Source organism: Fundulus heteroclitus, chromosome 16 (assembly GCF_011125445.2).
Source record: "Fundulus heteroclitus isolate FHET01 chromosome 16, MU-UCD_Fhet_4.1, whole genome shotgun sequence".
NCBI classification, from domain to species: Eukaryota; Metazoa; Chordata; class Actinopteri; order Cyprinodontiformes; family Fundulidae; genus Fundulus; species Fundulus heteroclitus.
Window position 1 is genome coordinate 1346571 of NC_046376.1, and position 21686 is coordinate 1368256.

Consider the following 21686-nt stretch of genomic DNA (forward strand, 5'->3'; position numbering starts at 1 on the left):
CTGCGTCTGCGATGCAGCGGCGTGATCTGAAACAGGCTGACGATGATCTAATCCTCCAGTTTGGCTCAAATAAAACAGTCAGAGCTAATTTACTGACATGCACCTGTTTCACTGACTAATTGAAGCTGTTGTCACGTCTCCAGACGATCGTTCATACCTGGACACCACGCAGGTGTAGCTCCACATTGTTGGTGCCAGGCTCTCTGTTTAAAGAGATTCAGAGATTAAAAGCCCCCCCCCCCCCCAGTCACCTGCGTGAACCTGTTAACACCTTTTTGCTCTTTTTGCTCGCCCAGGGTCAGCTTGCATTACGGCATCATGTGCCTGAAGCGGCTGAATTACGACCGTAAGGAGCTGGAAAGGAGGAGAGAGGACAGCGCTCACCAGAATAAAGGTACTCTCTTCTTCTTTTGCCTTCACTTTAAACCTTTAATGCATTTCTGTTGTTCTAAAAGCATATTTTACTGATTGCAGGATAAATCTGCAAGCAGCCTGGTTGCTTGTTCGCAGAAAATTTTGACAATTACTCATATTATAGCTTTACATTTGCAGAATAAATATGCAGTCTGAATTGGATAGTCCCACGACGTTAATAAATAATGTTAAAGAGTTTGAATCAGCCTTATAAACAAATTTTTATTACAAGTTTAAAGAACAAATTAGATTCTAGATTTCCTTTTACAAATTTATTTAGCTTCAATTTGATTAATTTGAATTCAATTAAGGTTACAGAAACTGGTATTAACATAATCAAAAAAAAATGTTGTATCATTCACCTAGTTTATATTCTTTATATTTACATTTATAATTTTTTTATTAAATAAAAAGAAACATAAAAGATTCAACACAAAGATGCAAAACTACTCTAGAAACGACTCCTAAAGCTATAATGGAAGATTTTTATGAACAAGAAATTGAACTTTCTGAATATTATCAAACTGGTTAAAGCCTAATTTTATCAGCGGTTCGTCGGTCTCTCGGGACTTTTAATAAATTGTCTACATTCTGGGTTCTAATACCTAAATGTTCATCAAAGATGGGAAAAAGATAACGAGGAGGAATTAAACATTTAAAAAAAAAAATTCTCTCACCTTAACCGCCTCTTTAGAAACAAAAAAAAAGATTTCCCACTTTGAGGTCCAGAACCGGCCGTTGACTCTGTCAGAACTTCAGGATGCCAGATATGGGAAGAGTGTTGGTTCTGGTTCTGGTTGAGTTCGTTTGATCTTCCTGCAAGTTGGAGTAAAATGCTCTTCATGTCAGGAACACATCCAAGGCGTGCAGAAACAAAATCTTTGTTTCTGCCATTTCAGATTAAGTCGTATTTCTTATGACTGAATCTGGCCGAGTGATCAGAGCTGGTTCTGGACCCGTGGTTCCTTGGTTCTGGTTGTGAATTTGAGAACTCTCTGGAACTTGGTAACCTCTGGGAGGTTTATTATTAGGTCTGACCAGCCAATCAGAGATGAACTTCAGGGGATTTGTTTAAAGTTATCGCTAATTATGGATTATTTTGTAGCCAACAGAGCTTTCATTCAAGAAATATAAGGTGCCGTAAATATTGGACTTTAAGGAGCATTCAAAATTCTTAAATTTTGAATGCTCCTTATGTAAAAGTTTATTTTGGCCTTCTGTTAGAAACATGGCAGTGTAGTCCAGCTACTCTGTCCTCCTGATAGAGACGATAGAGAGCTGTGGACGTGGAGGAGAGATATTACACACGGAATATTTAATGTGCCTTATGGTCCCAAAAATACGGTAATTCATATTTGAAGGTCTTTGATATGTCATGATTTTCTTTTGAGCTTAGCCTTTTAACGTCATAGAGAAATGGGATTATTGATAAATTAATAATTATTGATTAAGATTAAAGATTTAGGGTGAGTGGTTAGTATGAGTAAATCTAAGGTTTGTAAACTATATTCTGTAGGTGAGCGACCGCTCGGACGCTAAACTAAAGTGTGCATGGGAAAGGGAACTGGGAATCCAAGCTAAGGTCTAATTAAGGTCACGTTTCTCTGAGTCTAGACTGAACTGTATCTGGAAGTGGAAGACAAACGTGACAAATGCCATGGCTGTCCTTCTCGCTTTAGCCACTTTCTGTTTCTTTGCCCGGATCTGAAAGCTTTCTGGGTGGTAACGTTACCACTAAGTCCTCTGTTCATGGAGTAAATCTCCAGCCTTCCCCTCTGAGCGCTATATCTGCGATTCTCGACCCTTCGCTTGCACTTAACCCTACATGAAAGGACATTATAGCTTTCACATAGACTCTCCTAGCTGTTTCACTGGAAATCTGCTGAATATCCGTCTATCTGGGCTCTCAAACAGGTGATGTGTTTCTAAACATCACATAATTTCCTGTTCTAGTAATTTAGAGGTACTACCCAATGAAAGCTGTGCCTGTTATTGATGTACCTTTTAGTTTCAATGCACCAATTACCAATAATATGTGTGTTGGCAGTGTGGAGCCGGGTCTGGACGTGGACTTGGATTTTTGGTTTATTGTTTATTGCGTGGTACTCTGTGATTTTATTTATATGTGACTGTGTAAAGGAAAAGGTAAATTCTATTTCTCTGAAAGGATTGAATTGTTCTTTTCCAACTAAGAAAAATAATTTTCTGAAGGTAAATGAAGAAAAGCACATTTTGGCGTGGTTGCGCTTACATACAAATCCTAAATTGGCTCTATCTCCCTTGGTCACGCGCTAACGAGTAGCTCCATGATCAACCTGCTCCACAACAAGAGGATTTAAATAATAATAAATAAAATGTTTATTTAGCTTGAGTTACAGGAGTTGACCTGAATACTGAGAAGGTTTTGAGTGAACAGTGATCAGAGCGACGGCTGTTGTTCCTCTCCAGATGTGATGGTGTGGTCCAATGAGCGCGTGATGTGCTGGGTGCAGAGCATCGGCCTGAAGGAGTACGCAGACAACCTCAGAGAGAGCGGCGTCCATGGCTCTCTGCTGGCTTTAGATGACACGTTTGACTACGCCGACCTGGCCCTGCTGCTGCAGGTCCCCAATCAGAACACACAGGTAGAGGACTCACCAGGTTAAATAACCACCTGCTTCTTATCCATCTGAATCAGAGATATGCAGAACAGCATCGAATGTGAAATATAATCACGCATTTCTTCCTCTCCTGGTAGGATTGGATACTGGGATTTTATATCACATCCGTTTTATTTCCAACTATTACCTCCTTATATACATCATTAACAGTGTCGCCCAAACATCTAATTATAAGAAAAACAATGCAGGTGTTTTGATAATGATGTGATATGTTATATGTCAGGATTTTTAAGGCTGCAGGTTCTCTGAAAGCCTCTACATAAGTTAATTTAGGTGCCCACAATAACTTCCATGTGTACACAGAAAATGACCCCTTAGGTATCCAGAAAATAACCTAAGCTAAATACTTTAATGGTATTTACTCTGTTGGTTTTCAGTAGTAGGTAATAGTTAGGGGTACCACCCTAAAGGTATCTGATACTGTTTCCCATATGGAGCCTGTAATGAGCTTGAGAAGACTTAAAGGCTAATGATACCGTTAGGACTACATTAGTACGCTGTAACTACTATATAGGCACCCGTAAAATACCCCATAGGTTTCCTTAAGGAAGCTCACCAAGTACCCAATAAGTAAGTTTCATGTGTTTGTGTATTTATACTGACAGTATCCCATTGGGTACCTGTAAGAACCCTTACAGGTACCCAATAAACACCCTGTAGGTACCCATGTAGACCACCTAGGGACCCTTTAGTACCTCTGTAAGAATCCACCGGGTACCCTGTAAGTATCAAGCTGTATGACTCTTAATCTGTGGAGTACCTCAAGGCTCCATCTTTGGCCCACTTCCACTCTTGTCAGTCTGGTTCCGTTTGGAAACTTAGGACAAAAACTATAATAAAGATGATCTTTTTGCTGATGATATACAGATCTATTATCTTATCCCAGGTAACCCATGAGTTGTTAAAAACGCAGCATCTAGTCACACAAAAGGGTATGAACACGTCCTAATTCAGGCTTTCTGAGCATTTCAGGATTGAGGTGAAATTTGGGTTTAAGTTTGACTTCAAAAGATGATCTTCATATTCCAAGTGGTTCTGAAAGCTTTCCGCCGCTTTTCTGTTACAGGCCAGACAGGTTTTGGAGCAGGAGTACAACTCCCTCATCTCCATGGGCACTGAGAGACGACCCGATGAGGTCAGAACGCTCGTCTTTGTGAGAAAGCGCTGAGCGGCTGTTTCTGGTTCGCTCATTCTCTGTCATTCTGAGCAGGATGGAACCAAGACGTTCAGCCGCTCGCCGTCCTGGAGGAAGATGTTCAGGGAGAAAGACCTCCGGGGCGTGACCTCCGACTCTGCAGAGACGCTGCCCGCTAACTTCCGTGCCTCAGCCATCTCCACACCCTCCGTAACCCTGAGGAAGGTTCAGAGTGACGGTGAGCCCCGACCATTGAACTCCCGACTCTTTAACTCTCGTCTTCAACTCCTTCGATCCCTTCAGGCTCGTCCGTATTTGAAAAGCTGCTACTTTGCAACGTTTAACTCACGCCTAGAGCTGAGAGAGATGTCAGGGTGCTGCCCATGTGCAGTCGCTACTGGCCGTACGGGGGGCCCAGAATGTAAAACGTGTTTTTATGCTACTCTGCTATTAGCCTGCCAGAGGAATTTGTTTCCTCCTTTAGCAGAGGAACTGCCAATAACAAGGTGCAGACTCTTTAAAGTACACAGGAATGCTATAATCCCTTCTTTAATACCTCTAGAAAGGTCAGCGCTGTTATGATAATAACCTTGTGTGTGTCTCCTGGTTTCCTAAGCAGCCAGCTCTGGTGCCCGGGGTGAATCTGCCTCAGTGAGGACCTACTCCTGTTGAGCCGCCGAGGTGAGAACACCACAGTTAAACGGCCTAACAGGGCTTCTCCTGTGTGGGCGCTGACTTCTGCGCTGATGACTTCCACATGTGTTGAGCGACGCTCTTTGAACTCGCCGTTTTATGCATTTGTTTGTTGTCGCTGACTTGTTTCAGTCTGGGAGTTGTTAGTGCGTCCCCCTGAGGTCTTGAATGTGGTCGGCTGAGATTTACAGTTGTGGTCAGGGGTTTACATAAACCTGTCACTGCATCGATGTCAACATTAGATTTGGGATTTGGATTCATTGTTATTTACCTTTTTGTATGCCAGGATTAAATTATAGTAACACAGAAAGCTAAATTAACAATTGGGCGCTCGAATTGGAGTTTATCTTAGAATTTCTCTGATCCAACCAGGACCAAATATAGACTTACTCTTATATTTGGTTAACTTTTCCTTAACAAGCTGTGTCTCCACCACAAGCTGCAGTAAGCCGGCCATTTTGCCAATCCTGAATTGGTACAGAATCAGAATCAGACCTACTTTAATAATCCCAGAGGGAAATTGTTGTTTCAGTACAATCGCCATGACATGAACAAACAAACATCACAAACATTTCAGGGGGAGACGATTTACTGAGGCCTTGCTGCCAAGGTCACCACCTTACACGGTGCCCACATGGCGCTGCCATTACTCTGTGAAAAGATAGAGGCCACAAAAAAAGGGAAGATGAGAGGGTAAAAAACATTCAGTCTGAGATATCAAAAACCTCTTGCACAGAAAGCACAAATAAGACAAGACACATTTAGCAGAAGGTAAACATTGTAGATTTGTCGTGTTGTAAGTTCATCAGTTTATATGAGCATCAGTTATGTGTGTCTGTTTGGGTGAAAGTGTTTATATTTCCATGAACGCTCTCCAGAGGTCGTTGTCCTCGATGTTATCAGCCGGCCAACAGTTCAGAAAGCATCTACAGATGTCAGCGGGGGAGGAGGGAGCGGGGGGGAGTTCTGAGCTCTACGCCATAACAATCAACAATCAAACAACAGTTACTTTAAATTGGTCATTTTCACTCATGAACCCAGGTTTTAAGCACTTTAATAGGCTATTACACAGCTTTAATATTAGCCTGCTATGTCCGTTCCAAAACCGTATTTGGTGACTGTTTGGGATAATTGTTCTGTTAGAACAGCCAGCTGTGTCCAGGTTTTATTGCAGTTGGTAAGAAGGTTCAGGAAGAACCCAGGAACCGAACTTGAAACCGCTGGAACATCAGCATCTGTCAACATGGACTGACAACATGAAGAAGTCCCAAAACTGACACCTTCAGCTTTGAAGGAAATGTGCAGCTTTTCCCGCGCACACGTCAAATGCCTTCTGGAGAAAGTTTGTAGTGTCAGGATAGAAAAAAATGAGGTCTTGGATCGCAATGATGAGAAGTATATCCAGATGAGTCAATGTGAGGCTTTCAAGCCCAAGAACAATGTTCAGACCTTCAGCATAGGAACGTCATGCAAAGGGTCCCTTTTCATACCAGTTGGACAAACTCAGAGGAAATGATTGAAAATGACGATTACCGTTGTTTTCTCCATTTGAAATCAGCAACCAGTTGCTCGTGCCAGTTTTGGAAGGGATGAAGCTGACTGTAGGTTACACTGAATAAAGACTGGAGGCAGAAATGCAGCAATAATGATGTTTTTCTCCTCAGGGCGCTGACTGGATTGGGGCTCCAGGACCCTCTCGCTCCTCCACCAAGAACGAAGCAGTGACTTTACCATTTAACCTATAAGTAAACCTGGCCATTCTGCAATAACAGTAGCAAAGGAAACAAGGGGAAAATGACATGAAGAATGTATAAACCTGTTCTCAGATTTAGAGGGTTGGATCGGATTGGCTGTTTCGTCCCCCCGTCTGTCCCTCCGTGTCCCGCCTTGGCAGGATTTCTGTCTGGCTCATTCTCACGCCCACGCTGGAAAACCTCTCTGCGCGTCTAACGTCTAAACCTGCGCTGGACGGAAACTGAACTCGTTATGTGCGGATTTAGAGGGCGTTAAAACTGTAAGTTGATTCTGGGAGAAAGACGGACGTGTCACAGGCGACGCTGGCTCTCCCTTTTTCTGCGCTGGTGTCCAGTTTCAGCCAGCGTGGCCCTTTTTGTCGGCCCCTACGCTCCCCACCAGGATCGGGTGGTGTGATAAAGCATGTCTGAGTTCAGACCACCATTTGTGTCCAACCACAGCAGAGCTCCATTGTCTGTTGGCACCTTGAAAGCGGATAGCGGCCTTTTTAGACGGTGCATCAAAGGAAGGGGATGCAGTGGAGCACCTTTAGTCTGCGGCAGGAAATCAGCTTCAACACTTTGTCACAAACACAATTCTTATAAATAAGACCCTTGCATGGTTATATTTCTGGATTACTTAGATTAAACTCAGGCTAAACACGTATTAAAAGCCTTAAAATAGGTTAATTTTTCACTGCAGCAGCCTAATCTCAAACTGAAATATTTACATTTATTGAGCGTAGGTAATGATAATTTTCATTATCAGTATTAGAACCTTTTAGAAGTTGATTAAAATAAATGTCACTGAAGCACTTCTTGAATTGAGCATCCTATGACTCTCTCTTCCCCTGGCGTGTAAATATGTGACATGGAAGCGTCTTTCTCTTTGCTACTCTGTAAAATGGGAAAGACACGAAAACATGCCATCAATTACGGTGCATGTTTGGTTTATTTTTATCGTCATAATAAGCCTGACGTTGCCAGTGAGTGAAGATCTGGGTTTATTTGACCTGCAAACCCAAAGAGCAGGATATTAAAAACTTACCATCAGAGACGTGCAGCAAACAGGAAGTTAGGGCTGCTAAATCCTCGTAGCTCCATTAGACGCCATCTACATGCTAACTGGCTGCTTGGGTCCAGAAAAGCCTTTTTCCTGTCCTGCTTTACAAACATGTTTGATTTGTTAAACTTTGCTGGGACTTAATGTGATGAGATTAAACCTGAGCTTTGTGAGACAGACGCTGCTGCCGGCGCTTCATGCCCAGACACGGTAGTGTGGTTGAGGATGTGTGATGCTGCGGGCCTCGTTCTCTTCCAGGGTGCCTGGCACCATGAACTCTTAAAACAACAGATGTTAAAGAAGAAAAACCAGATGAAAAATCCACACAGAAGTAAAAGTCCCTCCACATAATTTTTTCACTACGCAATTGCAATAAAAAATGAATTTATTTAAGGTAGTTTTACACAAATGTGGCTATAACTTCAGGAAGTGCTGTAGCTTTGTTTAGGAGACGTTCCTACTGTGAAAGCAGAACAAGTCTCTCTATGACGTTATAAGTTTATGTCAGGGTTTATTTTTTATTTTCAATAAAGAGCCATTTTTACGCTGCCATGAAAAACTTTGTCTTAAGCTGAGAAACATTATATCAGTCTTGAAATAAAGATAACAGAGGCCACAAAGCTGTAGACAGAAAAGTGAATAAATAAATGAATAAATGGCTGCATCAGTTATATTTCCGGTAAAGAGTGAAATAAAAAATATTTCTTAGTGTAACTTACTTACAGATAAAACTATAGTGAAGTATTTACATCCTCTCTGCTAGATAATAAGATTTATAGCACATACTGCTTAAACTAGACCAGAAACACCTCACAGAAAATCTTTTTTTCTGCTAGTTAAACATACTTAGTTTATTTCTAGATTATATTTTCTCTCTAAAGGTTTTATTCTGGAACTTCACTGTATCTAAGGACAAGACAGGGACGGGTCACTTTGGCCTGCAATGGGATTTCCTGACCCTTAAGATAAAATGCAGAATATTTTAGCTGTCATAAAATATATTAAATATACTTTTTATATACAAAAGCAAATAAAGCAGGATTTATCACTTAAATCTGTAGATTGTGTGACTAAATATGACGTTTTCTGTCATAGTTTCAATGTTTCTGGTGATTTAATTCAGTGGTTGCCGGGCTTGAAGTCTTGAGATGCTCATGAAAAACTTCTTCTTCTTTTGGCTTTTCCCTTTCAGGGGTCACCAGTGATTAGTCTGTCTCTCTCTGACCCCATCTTCTGCATCTTCTTCTCCTGCACCAGCTTTCTTCATGTCCTCCTTTGTCCTCTTCATGTCCTCTTTGGTCCTTTTTGCTCCTCTTTGGCCCTCTTTGGTCCCCTTCATGTCCTCCTTTGTCCTCTTTGGTCCAACTTGGTCCTCTTTGGTCCTCTTTGGCCCTCTTTGGTCCTCTTCATGTCCTCTTTGGTCCTCCAGGCAGTTCCAGCCTCAGCATCACCATCCCTCCTCTGAACATGGTCAGACCATCTCAGTCTGGCCTCTCTGGCTTTACTTCAACACATCTAACGAGAAATTAAACTAAAGGTCTATTCTGCATATTTAACAGAAATCGTTTGAGAGAGAAAAATAAGCTGTTTAAAAATAGGCCATAAAACTGTTGCTTGGTGCTGCGTCCTGATTTAGTTTTAATAAACCAACAGCGAAGGTCTCTCTCTGTTATCCTGGGAGTTGGAAGCTGAAACGTTTCAGACCCACTGATTTGATTCAAACACCAAAGGTTAATGTAAAGAGAAGGTTAACAGGCTAATCATCACTAAAGATACACAAAGTAAGTTAAGTTGATTCTTAACGGCCCGTCTGAGCCGTCCAGGATCAACTCCTGCACCAAGTGGGCAGGAAGCTTCTGGCTCATCAGCTGTGAGCGTTCTGCTCATCCCGGTCCGGGCGGAGCCGGCGGAGAGACGAAAACAGCCAATCCGAGAGCAGGAAAAGCAAAAACGCGGACAGAAGCCGGTCATTTTACTGCACACACAAGCCATAAGAGAAACCAAGAGCTCTGTGGGGAAGGAGGCGAGACTACAGAGAGGGCAGCCTGAGGACGGCCGGAAAACGAAACCTTTAGCCTCTGTGTTTACGATGCATGTCCAATAACGACAATGACCTAAAAACATTTCTCTTTTTTTGTTTTTGGTAATGAAGATGATATGAGGTGTCGTTGAAAAAATATATATATCTCTATGCTAAACCTACAGGGGTGGGGGGGGGGGGGGCAGGGGAATCAAATTTGTAAGATGTGTGTATTTTTTTCAGTTGTATTTTATTATTTTTTTTACGATATCTATTTATTTTCTTCAGGTATGTATTGGATAAACGTATGTACATGTTCGGTTTTGTTCTTTACTTGGTTTGGACGAGTTTGAAGAGTAAAATGTGAGACATTGCAAAATGTCGTTCCAATACTCTGACGTAAGTGTGTACATTTTGAGAACAAACTGTGCGACGATTTAACAGATTTCCATGATTCCAGTGATAGTAATAAAAACTGACAATGTCATCAGAAAAATAAAGAATAATATTAATAATTACAACTATGATGATGAAAATGGTGATGTAAAAGAAAAGAATAAATAAAGCAATCCAGGTGGATTCGCTGATAATCATGCAATCCTTGTTTTTTATTGATCTGTTTGTTTTTTCTCACTTTTTAGGACTGATAAGTTGATAAAGATATATATTTTTTAGATTATGCAGACTGGTCATATGCAGATGAATTAATTGCTGAAAGCATAATTACACCAGCAACAAAAAGAGTGGAGCTGAAATGACGCTGAACGCGGTCCAGGTGTGCTGCAACGATCACCTGCAGCCTTCATGGCTTCACGGCAAAATGTCCTCGCAGGAAACAATAACAACTGCATCATTAAGAACTGCAAGTTAGGAGTGGAAAAAACAGAGTGCATCTGAGAGGGTGACTCCTTTTAAGCTGCAGAATCATGTTGCCACCGGTTCAGAGCTTGCTCAGCATCCAGTGGACTGAAGGTGGAAGGGGGAAGAAGGAGTCCAGCGTTCTGCTGCCACCCCAGAACAACTGATCCATATCTGAACACTTCTGCATTCAGCTTTCAATGGGACGCTGCTTTTTGTTTGATTTGGTATCTGGTTGGATCAGAAACAGGCTTATTGGCCCAAATTCTGCACGATCGGGGAATTTGACTTTGATTACAGGTCCTGGGAAAAAAAAGGTTCACAGCTGACACCATGTTGCTGAGGCTGATGAGGGGAAGACGTGTCTCCCTGGATGTCCATCCTGTCCGTCTGCAGACTCGTCACTGGATCAGATCACTGACAGCGATGTCATCTGTAAACTTCAGGAGTTTCAGAGACGACTCCACTGAGGTGCAGGAGAAGAGGAGTGGGCAGAGAAGACACCCGTCACTGTGAAAAGGGAACTAAATGTAGGTGGAATGTTCTTGAAATGATCTGAGCAGGTAAAAAAGATTATCTGCCAATGGAAGGAGTATTCTGACTCCTAGAATAAGATAATTAGACAAACTGCACTAGAAATAAGATACCAGAGATGAATTGTTCCTATTTTAAGTGCAAACACATTCTCCATTGGCAGATCATTTAAACTTGTCTGCTCAAACCAAGGGCAAATTCACTCATTTCAATAAAATATAACTTTAATCTCTGCCGGTGTGGCCTGTGCTGTTTGCTCCTGAGTGGGACAGGATGCTGCCCAGCCTTACCTGCTGCTGCCGGCCAATCAGAAAACCCTGATCCGCTGACAGATGGAGGCGGTGAGCTGGGAGAGCTTCTGGTGGAGGACGTATCCCAGAGCCACAGCTCTGTTGATCCATCCATTCCCTTAGCTCTTAGTAGTAATGATTTTATGGGATTCTTCATAAATAAAATTGATGCCATTAAAAATAAAATAATTGGCATCCTCCCAAACATGATTACCTCGTCCTCAGTAAGTGAGGCAGCATTGGAGGAATCTTTAGAATCTGCGCAGTGTCTGAACTGTTTAGAAGCAGTAGAGCTTTCTGAGCTATCTAAAATTTTAGCTTCATCTAAACCTTCTACCTGCATGTTAGACCCAATCCCAACCAAGTTGTTTAAGGACATATTCCCTTTGATCAGTGGCACTATTTTAGACATGATTAATCTATCCTTAGTAAATGGATATGTACCACAGGTTTTGAAAGTAGCTGTTATTAAACCTTTACTTAAGAAACCTTCTCTTGATCAAGATGAGTTAGTAAATTACAGACCTATATCTAATCTTCTTTTCTTATCTAAAATTCTTGAGAAAGTAGTTGCTAATCAACTCTGTGAACATTTACAAAGTAATGACCTACTTGAGGAGTTTCAGTCAGGCTTCAGAGCTCATCATAGCACTGAAACAGCTCTGGTGAAGGTCACTAATGATATTCTCATGGCCTCAGATAATGGACTTGTGTCTATACTTGTCCTGTTAGATCTCAGTGCTGCATTTGATACAGTTGATCACAATATTCTCCTACAAAGACTTGAGCATACTGTAGGGATTAAGGGAAAAGCATTAGGCTGGTTTAAATCTTATCTGTCGGACAGATTCCAGTTTGTTCATGTTAATAATAAATCTTCCTCAAACTCTAGGGTCACTTGTGGAGTACCACAGGGTTCAGTCCTTGGACCAATTCTATTTACTATATATATGCTTCCGATCGGCAAAATTATCAGACAGCATGGGATTAATTTCCACTGTTATGCTGATGACACTCAGCTATATTTATCCATAAATCCTGATGAATCCAATCAGTTACTTCGACTGCAGTCATGTCTTGATGACATCAAAAGCTGGATTACTTTAAATTTCCTGCATCTAAATTCTGACAAGACCGAAGTTTTAATCTTTGGGCCAGAGTCCTCAAAAAATAAACTTCTTAACCAATCACTTAATCTGGGTGGCATTAACTTGGCCTCTGGTAATAAAGTAAAAAATCTTGGTGTTGTTTTCGACCAAGACATGTCATTTAAATCCCATATTAAACAGGTTTCCAGAGTTTCCTTTTTTCACCTCCGGAATATCGCCAAAATTAGAAACATTCTGTCCAGGAGTGATGCTGAAAAACTGGTCCATGCATTTGTTACTTCAAGGCTGGACTATTGTAATTCTTTACTATCAGGAAGTCCACAAAATGCAGTTCAAAGCCTTCAGCTGATCCAAAATGCTGCAGCAAGAGTTCTGATGAAAATCAACAAGAGGGATCATATTTCTCCAATTTTAGCTTCCCTTCATTGGCTTCCTGTTAAATCAAGAATAGAATTTAAAATTCTCCTTCTAACGTATAAAGCCCTTAATAATCAAGCTCCATCCTATATCAGAGCTCTGATTACCCCGTATGTTCCTAACAGAGCACTTCGCTCTCAGACTGCAGGTCTGCTGCTGGTTCCTAGAGTCTCTAAAAGTAGAATGGGAGGCAGATCCTTTAGCTATCAGGCTCCTCTCCTGTGGAACCAACTCCCAGTTTTGGTCCGTGAGGCAGACACCCTGTCTACTTTTAAGACTAGGCTTAAAACTTTTCTTTTTGACAAAAATTATAACTAGTGACTCGTGTTACTCTCAGCTACCTTTATAGTTTTACTGCTATAGGCTTAGGTTACTGGAGTATATCAGGATCTAATTTTCTCACTATATTGAGTTCTACTGTTCTTCAATTATGCATTATGTGTTGTCATTTCTGCTTTAACTTTCTGTTCTCTCTCTTTTCTCTTCATAGTAGGTACACCTGGTCTGGCGTTCTGTTATCTGTGACATCATCCAGAGAAGACGGCTCACCCGCTACTACCATCTAATGTAGAACAGATTACTAGATCAATGTGTGCTTCTGTGCTTTTTTGTCTCTCTTGTTGTGTCTCTGTTCTGTCTTCTGTAACCCCAGTCGGTCGAGGCAGATGACCGTTCATACTGAGCCCGGTTCTGCCGGAGGTTTTTCCTTCCCGTTAATGGGTGGTTTTTCTTCCCACTGTCGCTTCATGCTTGCTCAGTATGAGGGATTGCAGCAAAGCCATGTACAATGCAGACGACTCTCCCTGTGGCTCTACGGTTCCCCAGGAGTGAATGCTGCTTGTCGGGACTTTGATGCAATCAACTGGTTTCCTTATATAGGAAATTTTTGACCAATCTGTATAATCTGACCCAATCTGTATAATATGATTGAACTTGACTTTGTAAAGTGCCTTGAGATGACATGTTTCATGATTTGGCGCTATATAAATAAAATTGAATTGAATTGAATTGAATATATTCTATATATGCAAATATAATTAATCCCATTTGTCTGTTTTAAAGGCATACATGATTATCTTAGCGTTCATGTTAATTATGTGACTCTAGTGATGTGTTGCAGAGCATCCTAAATGTGGCTTTGCTCTCATTTTCGCATAATTATACATAAAAACTGTTGAAGTCTAAAGCTTTTTTTTACAAATATGTTTATAAAAATGTTTAAAAAAACATGGCAGGTTGATAAGGATACTATTGATCTGGTTAATCTGACAGCGTGGTGGAGGGCGCTGGTTTTAATAAAGCAGCGTTTTAATTCAGTTCATTCCTTAGATTTAAGATTCCTCGTGTCTTTGTTCGCTGCTGGTTTTTATTTTCTAATAAATAAAGACCTCCAGTCTTTATTGTTCTGGGATCCTGGTCCCTGTTTTCATTTTGAAACTTTCCATGAGCTCCGTGCATTAAATTCAGGTTTCCTGTTGCTAATATCTCTCAAATACCTTGTCTTGTTTGAATCTTGGCTAATTACTTTTGGTCTGTTTCTGATTTTTAATCTTTTTTTAGTTTTCACCACTCTGTGTTTAACCAGGATAAGACTCTTTGAGATCAAAGAAATCTTTTCCAAGAGTTTTTGGGGTCTTTGCTTCCCTGTGTCCTCTTTTACACTGCAAAAAGGGAACTAAAAATAAGTGAAATTTTCTTAAAATCAGTGTATTTATCCTTGATTTGAGCAGGTAAATAAGATGATCTGCCAATGGAATAAGCATTTGACCCCTAAAATAAGATAATTAGATAAACTGCACTTGAAATAACATGACAGAGATTTGTTCCTATTTTACGTGCAAAAATCCTCTTCCACTGGCAGATATTATTTAAATGCTTAAATACATTGATTTTAGGAAAAGAATTTGCTTATTTTTAGTTCAGCTTTCCCTTATTTCCTGTTTTATGGCATTTACCTCTGCATGTTTCCCTCACCAGGGACATTTATTCTGCGTATTAGACCCATCTTTCCAGTAATCATGCTCCCCACTATTTAAGTCTCACTTTCTGTCCTTCCCTGCTGGATTCTGCTGTTGCTCACACGCTGGTTGTTGCTTGGGTTCCTTATATCCTGTAAGTTTTTATATTTTTCCATTAAATCACATCCCTTTTGTCCGGCTGCCGTTTGGTTCCTCATCAAACTACAGCGAACAAAACCTACAGGAGAACTTTGAGCTTGAGCCAAAGTAAAAATCTTAACCTTATGCTCGCCATGAGGGGAGGCTATAGGATGGCACCCCCATCAAAATTACAGGAAATAAATGTAGACATTAAAAATTAACGGTAAAATAAAAAATAATGATGTTTTTTCATTAAATGTGTCTGACTGTTGATTTTTCAGCATTCCCGTTCCATTTTGGGGTCGTTTTATGTGTGTATGCGGCAGCAGATGAGCGTGTTTGTGTGTTTAAATCCATGAATCATGCTGGCCTCTGATTGGTCACTTAAATATTCTCCTCAAGGCGCTGCTCTCTGCGCGTCAGAGGAGTCAGACAACAACAACGACAAGACAGCAGAGAATGCTGCAGTGAAACAACGTTTTCTAAAAAATAATAACTTTACAAGATGGAGGGGAAAAAGCTGATAGATTTGTGTTTGATTCTGGTTTGAAGGGGACATATTATGCAAAATTATTTTTTTAGAACCTAAATACCTTTTGTTTTGTATTTGTAGTCTCTAAGAGTGCAGAAAAGATGAATCTAGTCTCTCCAGGAGCTGCATAAATATCCATTTATTCTGTTTGGGTCATATTTTTCAAGCTATTTAGTTTTCTGTTTTCTGTGTAAAAGAAATGTACAGTTATGTGACAGTATTTGCTACAGAGCTGCAAAACAAGGTCATAGACTTCTACCAGATTTCATTTTATTTCTAACCGTAATTTTGTTGTTCAAGCAGAAAGATGCTGAAGCTACAAGTGGATAAGGAAAAATGTTCGGTTGTTGGGCATATTAAGCCATGCATTATTACGCTGTCCACCATCAAAATGACTGAACGGGGCGGAGTGGAACGCCCTGCGACCTGCAGAGCGTTTTGGTGCTGTCTCTTTAAAGGGGGCGGGGCTCTTTCATGCCCCGCCCCCTTTAAAGAGACAGCACCAAAACGTTCTCAGATGCACCTGTAGGGCTGCAGTAACAAGGAATTCAGACCAAAGCATTGTACTTCCACATTATATAGACCACACCTGAATTATCTAAATGTGAAAAGGAAGAACCCAAAAGCCTGATTTGTCCCGTTTAAGTTTCTACCTCATATTTTATCATCTGACGATTATTTCTACAGTTTTTAACATTTTCTTTCTTGGACTTTAATTCAGGCTTTGCATCCAACAGAATCACTGCAAGCTATTTTCTTGTCTTCCTAAAATTCAGCTGACAAACAGCAGAATGAGAGCTCATGTTGCTCTATTGTTCCGGCCGTTGCACTGGTTCCTCTGGCTTTGTGGACGTTCTCAGACCCACACGTTGATCTCAGAGCCGCCCAGATCCCTGCAGCTCTAATTATGTCGCTGGTCTGTGGAACGAGCTTCCTGGAGGCCTGGAGGCAGCTCAGACCTCTGATGGCACCAAGAGCAGATTACCAGCCTTTTGGTTTGGATTTCTGCAGAATATATCTGAATTTTTATTACTTGCAGTTTGGCCCTTTGTGTATGAGAAGGCCCCTATAAATAACGAGTGATTTATACAATTACAGATTTGTTGTATTTGAATTATCAATATATAACTATTTATTAAAAAAATATATGAGTTTTGGCCCTTGACAGCCACATTTCTAAAAAATAAAAGCCGTTTAATTAATACAGTAAATAAATACATCTCTAATGTGATAATGTCTGTTGATAAAGCTTTTGTTCACCTTAAATTTAATGACATTTTTATTTAATGGTAGCTATTATCATATTTACTCATTTTAAACAATTTAGCAGCTATCCCCAATCTGAAATGTGCATTTTCACCTGTTTTTCCTTAGATATACACAAATATCCACATTCAAACGCATTAAAGCTGCACCGTAAAAAAAAAAAATCTAAATACAAATTTCTTTTATTATCATATGGTGTCATCAGATCTTCTTTAGGCGCCACATAATTTACAACCCAGAAAGGGATCCTGTAACATTCAGCCACAGCTGTAGGAGGCTGAAAGCTCAGTAGGTGGCGCTCTTTGCTCTTACACCAGAGAGAGCTGCTGCTACTGCATGAAGACGTCTTCTATAAATACACACTGAGATAGAGAGAAGCTATACCGGTGTCACGTTGTAGACACATCAGGAAATATATTAATATCAAAGACATGCTTACATACTAGTCAAAAATAACTTAGGTTATGAAAGATAAATCATAAAAAACAGTACTTCTTGGTGTAAAAAAGTCAATATAACAGTTTTCCCTACAGTCAGCTAGCGTTGAGGTCTTCTTGTTTTCTTGTCCTAAAATGTGTGAAGGAGGAAAGGTGTGGCCAGGTAAAGTCTGCTCTGCCCTCCAATCAGACTCGGCCCCGCCTGGTCAGGACCTCCCTCCCCTGATTGGTCCTGGACAGCAGCACGCAGACGCAGGACGAGTCGATGCGGATCCACCGCCAGCCCATCCTGTTGTTGGCGTCCTTGGAGAGCGCACGCACGTACGTCTGCCTGGCCTTGCACTCGCTCCTCCACTGCTTCTTGTCCACGCCCAAGCAGCCGGCCCCGGCCACGCCCGTGCCCTCCGACCTCTGCCCCGCCCCCCTCGTCCTGCTGGGGCCGCTCTGCTGCTCGGCCTGCCGGCACCGAGTCTCGTAGAAGTACTGCTTGAGGGGTCCCGTCTGCGTCTGGATCTCCTGCAGGACGGTGACCTGCTGGTTGTACGAGTCGATGGCCGTGGTTTTATCTGTGACCCACACGCTCTCCGACTCGCACACCGACTTCTCCCCCCTCCGTCTGTCGTTCAGGTGCGAGCGTTTGTCCCGCTTCACGGGGCGATGCGCCTCCTGGGCGGCTCCCCTGGAGTAGTCCGCCCAGCTGGGTGTCGTCCCGCTGCGCTCCATCGCCCGGTCGCCGTGACCCTCGATGTGTCCGTCCAGGTCGTCCACGTCGTCTGCGTCCCCGCCGTCCTCCTCCATCAGGCCGTTCTCCAGCATCAGCAGGAGCGGCGGATGCTCCGGAGGAGACGGAGAGGGCGAGAACAACACTCTGGGATGGGCATCCAGGAACATCTCGTCTAGCTCCAGCAGGCTGTCCAGACCCGGCCCCCCCTGCGGCGTCAGGCTGTCCTCAGCTCCTGTCCTGCTTCTCCACGCGTCTCCGTGTTGCCCTGAGGGACTCGGGCGATGCGCCGACGTATCGGCAGAGCCCAAAAAAGCGGAGCCATTGTTCCTGCTGCCTTCGTAGTCTTTGGGCGGAGAACGATCCTCGGAACCTTCCTCGGTCCTGAGGGGTCCTTCCTTCGCCGCGGCGCCCAGACTGCGTCCGTCCCGGCTGCCTGAGCTGCTGGAGGGCGTGTGGGTCGTCCGGCCGTCCTCTCTGAACGCGGACGTCTCTCTGTGAGCGGAGGCTTTCACGCCGTCCCGTCTGCTGCGGTCGGCATTTCCTCCGAGGCCGTAGTCCTCAGACGGAGCCGGGAGGCGGGAGGCCGGGTCGTGAGGGAAGGGCAGGGCCGACGCGATCACCATGGCAACCAGGGGAAGCCAGCGCATCACTCCCAGGACGTATCAGCTGGCGGACAGAGACGAGAGACGGCGTTATTTCACACCATGCAGGCTGCAGCTTTTATAGTTCAACAAAACGCCAATTAGGGTGTAAAGCGAGCGTTTTTACTGGTGGCCCTGCAGCTTTATGACCGCGGAGCTTCAGCCGCTGACGTATGGCTTTAAAACCTTGGCAGAACTCGTGGAAAAGAAAATGTACAGAGGGGGGGGGTGCTGTGGATTCTGCTGAATGAGGGACTGACCTTCAAACGACAACCTGCTATCTACGCAGGTCAGACTGACAACAGAGATAAAACAGAGAAAATCAATTCTAAATAAACTAAGATTCCTATGAACTAAATCCTAATGATGAACATTTCATAACAAAACTTCTACATGAATTAAGGAAACATCAGCGATGATCTTTGAGATGAAACTGTCTCTGCGTGTCCATCTGGACGGGTCCTACGGTCCGTGTTCTGCAGAGGAGTCGACGTCCCAGGAGTGGATTTCTCAGGAAATTCACCCCAAAGTCAGACCATAAAGGCAACAATTAAATGTTAAAGTTCATGATGGAAACTCTAGAAAAACACTGAACGACTACGGGTTGCTTGGAAGGAGAAAGCCTTTCGTCTTCTCTGAACAGAATATGACAGCGTGACTTAAATAAACGACACAACTTCTAGGAAAACGCTCAGTGGATGAGACCAAATTAAAAAAACACGGAGCAAACTGTCAGTGGAAGGGTGGGGACTTTGTCTCGTTATGCAGCCACTGGCTCTTCTTCATACCAAGGTAAACCCGAGTCAAAATGGATAACGTCTGATTGACAGCCGGGTCAGCAGGATGATGGTCCTAAACACAGAATAAAATCTACCACGAAAAGAGGAGAATCAAGGCCAAACATTATTCAAGCAGAGTCACGTGTTTAAATACAGCTTAAAGTAAAGTATAGCTTTTTTCTGGGCGTTTAAAAATGCCAAGATAAGTTTATTGTGAGTTTTTGTTTAGCTTCACCTCCTCAGCTCAGGTTTGAACTAATCCAACAAAGCAGTCGCATTTCTGTACAGAAGGGATGTCCCAGACGTAAAAAGGGTCCCAGACATTTACCTCGTTAGAAGGAAGGGATAAAGATTTTAGTTGATGGTAATTTTGTAGGCCAACTTCTTGACTTATAGTCAGGGACGACACAAAATCCTTTTAAACGGCCAGAAAACGGCCCGGCCCGCACGTTTCTACACTAAAACAACACTGGAAACAAATTTACTCCACAGCGACGGGAAGGACTCAGAAAAGCGAGTTATTGCTGCATTTTGAGTTTGTTTTACCAAAAAAACAAACTCAATGTGATCAGGAGGATGTTATTTATAAAATCTACCAGTAGAAACAGTTTATATGCAACAAGATTTTAATTCTACCCGCTTTAAAGAGAGGGATTAAGAAAGTGAGATGAAGCTCAGGTACGGTTGCTGAACTTGCCCGGGGGCGGATCGTGTGCTTCTTTGGAAAAGGCATTGACTGATGCATTAGGCTGAATGCGCTTCTGTAATTGAGCGATGGAAACCGTAAATATCCTGCATGCCATAACCTGCATTGTTTAAACTGTAAACTCGCCGTCAATGCAAACCAACTCCAGCGCTCTCTGTCTCTCAGCGCGGCGGCAAAATGAAACGGTACGATGACATGTTGCGGTAGGAACTGAATTTTGAGCCATCCAGGACTCGGCGTGGATGAGATCAAGAGCAACGAGGCGAGCAGAGATGATTCATCCACATTTCAACACGCGGTTGCCCTCTGACTAACAGGACAAATATTCCAGTCACCCCGTGCTTGTGGCAGTTACAGTAGGCTGGCATTCAGCGGCCTCCACGGCCCGCGTAAGCTGGGATTTGGCTATTTGTTTGCGAGCAGAGGGAGCTGAAATGGGTGGAATGAGGAGAATGTCAGCCATGCATAACAGGCGAGGCTCATTCATAATCTCCTCAGGCCGTCAGGAGCCAGCAGCATAAACGCAGGTGGATGCAAAAACAAGAGCAGCAGAGCAGTTGTCATGGCGGAGGGTGTTTGTTTCCTCACGGGTGTGTGGCTGACTGAGCGGATGTATCATCGCTGGCTATCAGCAGAGAACCCCCCGTGGTGACGTATGTACTCAGCGGGGGCCACGCCCTGGACACAATGCATCTGGCAGTGGAGGAAGGACTCATCAGTCACCCGGCCCGTCGCCCCGGGCGCTCCAAGTGCCTTTTAATGCTGACAGTAAATCACATCAAAGTGCCTGAGCAGCCTGAGTGATCCGGGAGACGGAGGAGCCGGCCAAACTTCGCATGTGACGAAAGGCTTATTTGCATATAAACAGCAACTGTTGACAAATGTTTGAAGGTGGAGAAGGCTGCGAGTAGGGTGGCTGTGAAACAAGATTCATACGTTTTCAAGCTTTAAATTCAAGATCGTTCACACTGAGCCTGGTTCTGGTTCTGCTGGAGGTTCTCCTCCCTGTTAAAGGGGAGTTTTCCTCTCCACTGTCGCTTCATGCATGCTCAGTATGAGGGATTGCTGCAAAGCCATCAACAATGCAGACGACTGTCCACTGTGGCTCTACGCTCTTTCAGGAGGAGTGAATGCTGCTTGGAGAGACTTGATGCAACCTGCTGGGTTTCCTTAGAGAGGAAACTTTCTCACCAACCTGGAGGATCTGATGGAAGCTGACTTTGGAAGTGTTGTTAATTAGCGCTAGATAATTAAAATTTAATTAACTTATTTTTTCCAGGTTTTTGTACCAATCTGGACTAGTCAGGCTTTTCTCTTCTATAGGGTCTACAAACTATGAATGCTGCCTTCTGATTGGCCAGTGAGCCAGGAGTGGGCGGTCCTATACACATAGCAGGAGTCACTGTGTTGTAATCTTTATTATTTTAATGCTGTTAAACGTTTTAATGCCAGCTTAGAGACCCTGATCTAAGAGGGTCTTAAAAGATGCTCTTTATAAAAGTATTTGTGTAAATTCATCAGCTCTCTTTAGCCCACCCAGGTCAGTACAGAACCACCTTTCACTGCTAGTTGTCTC

The 21686-nt window shown here is 42.8% G+C and overlaps 2 protein-coding genes across 6 annotated transcripts in view; one reads left to right on the plus strand and one right to left on the minus strand.

Moving 5' to 3' along the window:
* ppfia3 (PTPRF interacting protein alpha 3) overlaps positions 1-6791 on the plus strand; it is a 42048-nt gene extending 35257 nt beyond the window's left edge. For 3 of the 4 annotated variants that reach the window (XM_036147734.1, XM_036147736.1, XM_036147735.1), the window contains 6 exons: positions 297-394; positions 2863-3038; positions 4141-4209; positions 4285-4447; positions 4826-4890; positions 6567-6791. In XM_036147734.1, coding sequence (XP_036003627.1) covers positions 297-394; positions 2863-3038; positions 4141-4209; positions 4285-4447; positions 4826-4881 — 562 coding nt within the window. In that variant the 3' untranslated portion in view covers positions 4882-4890; positions 6567-6791. The remainder of the gene's footprint in view (positions 1-296; positions 395-2862; positions 3039-4140; positions 4210-4284; positions 4448-4825; positions 4891-6566) is intronic. The other variant, XM_012851939.3, reaches the window with a different exon arrangement.
* A 10194-nt stretch (positions 6792-16985) lies between these two features.
* LOC105917184 overlaps positions 16986-21686 on the minus strand; it is a 38927-nt gene continuing 34226 nt past the window's right edge. For both annotated transcript variants that reach the window (XM_036147818.1, XM_012851918.3), the window contains exon 2: positions 16986-18650. In XM_036147818.1, the coding sequence (XP_036003711.1) occupies positions 17447-18631 (1185 nt within the window). In that variant the 5' untranslated portion in view covers positions 18632-18650 and the 3' untranslated portion in view covers positions 16986-17446. The remainder of the gene's footprint in view (positions 18651-21686) is intronic.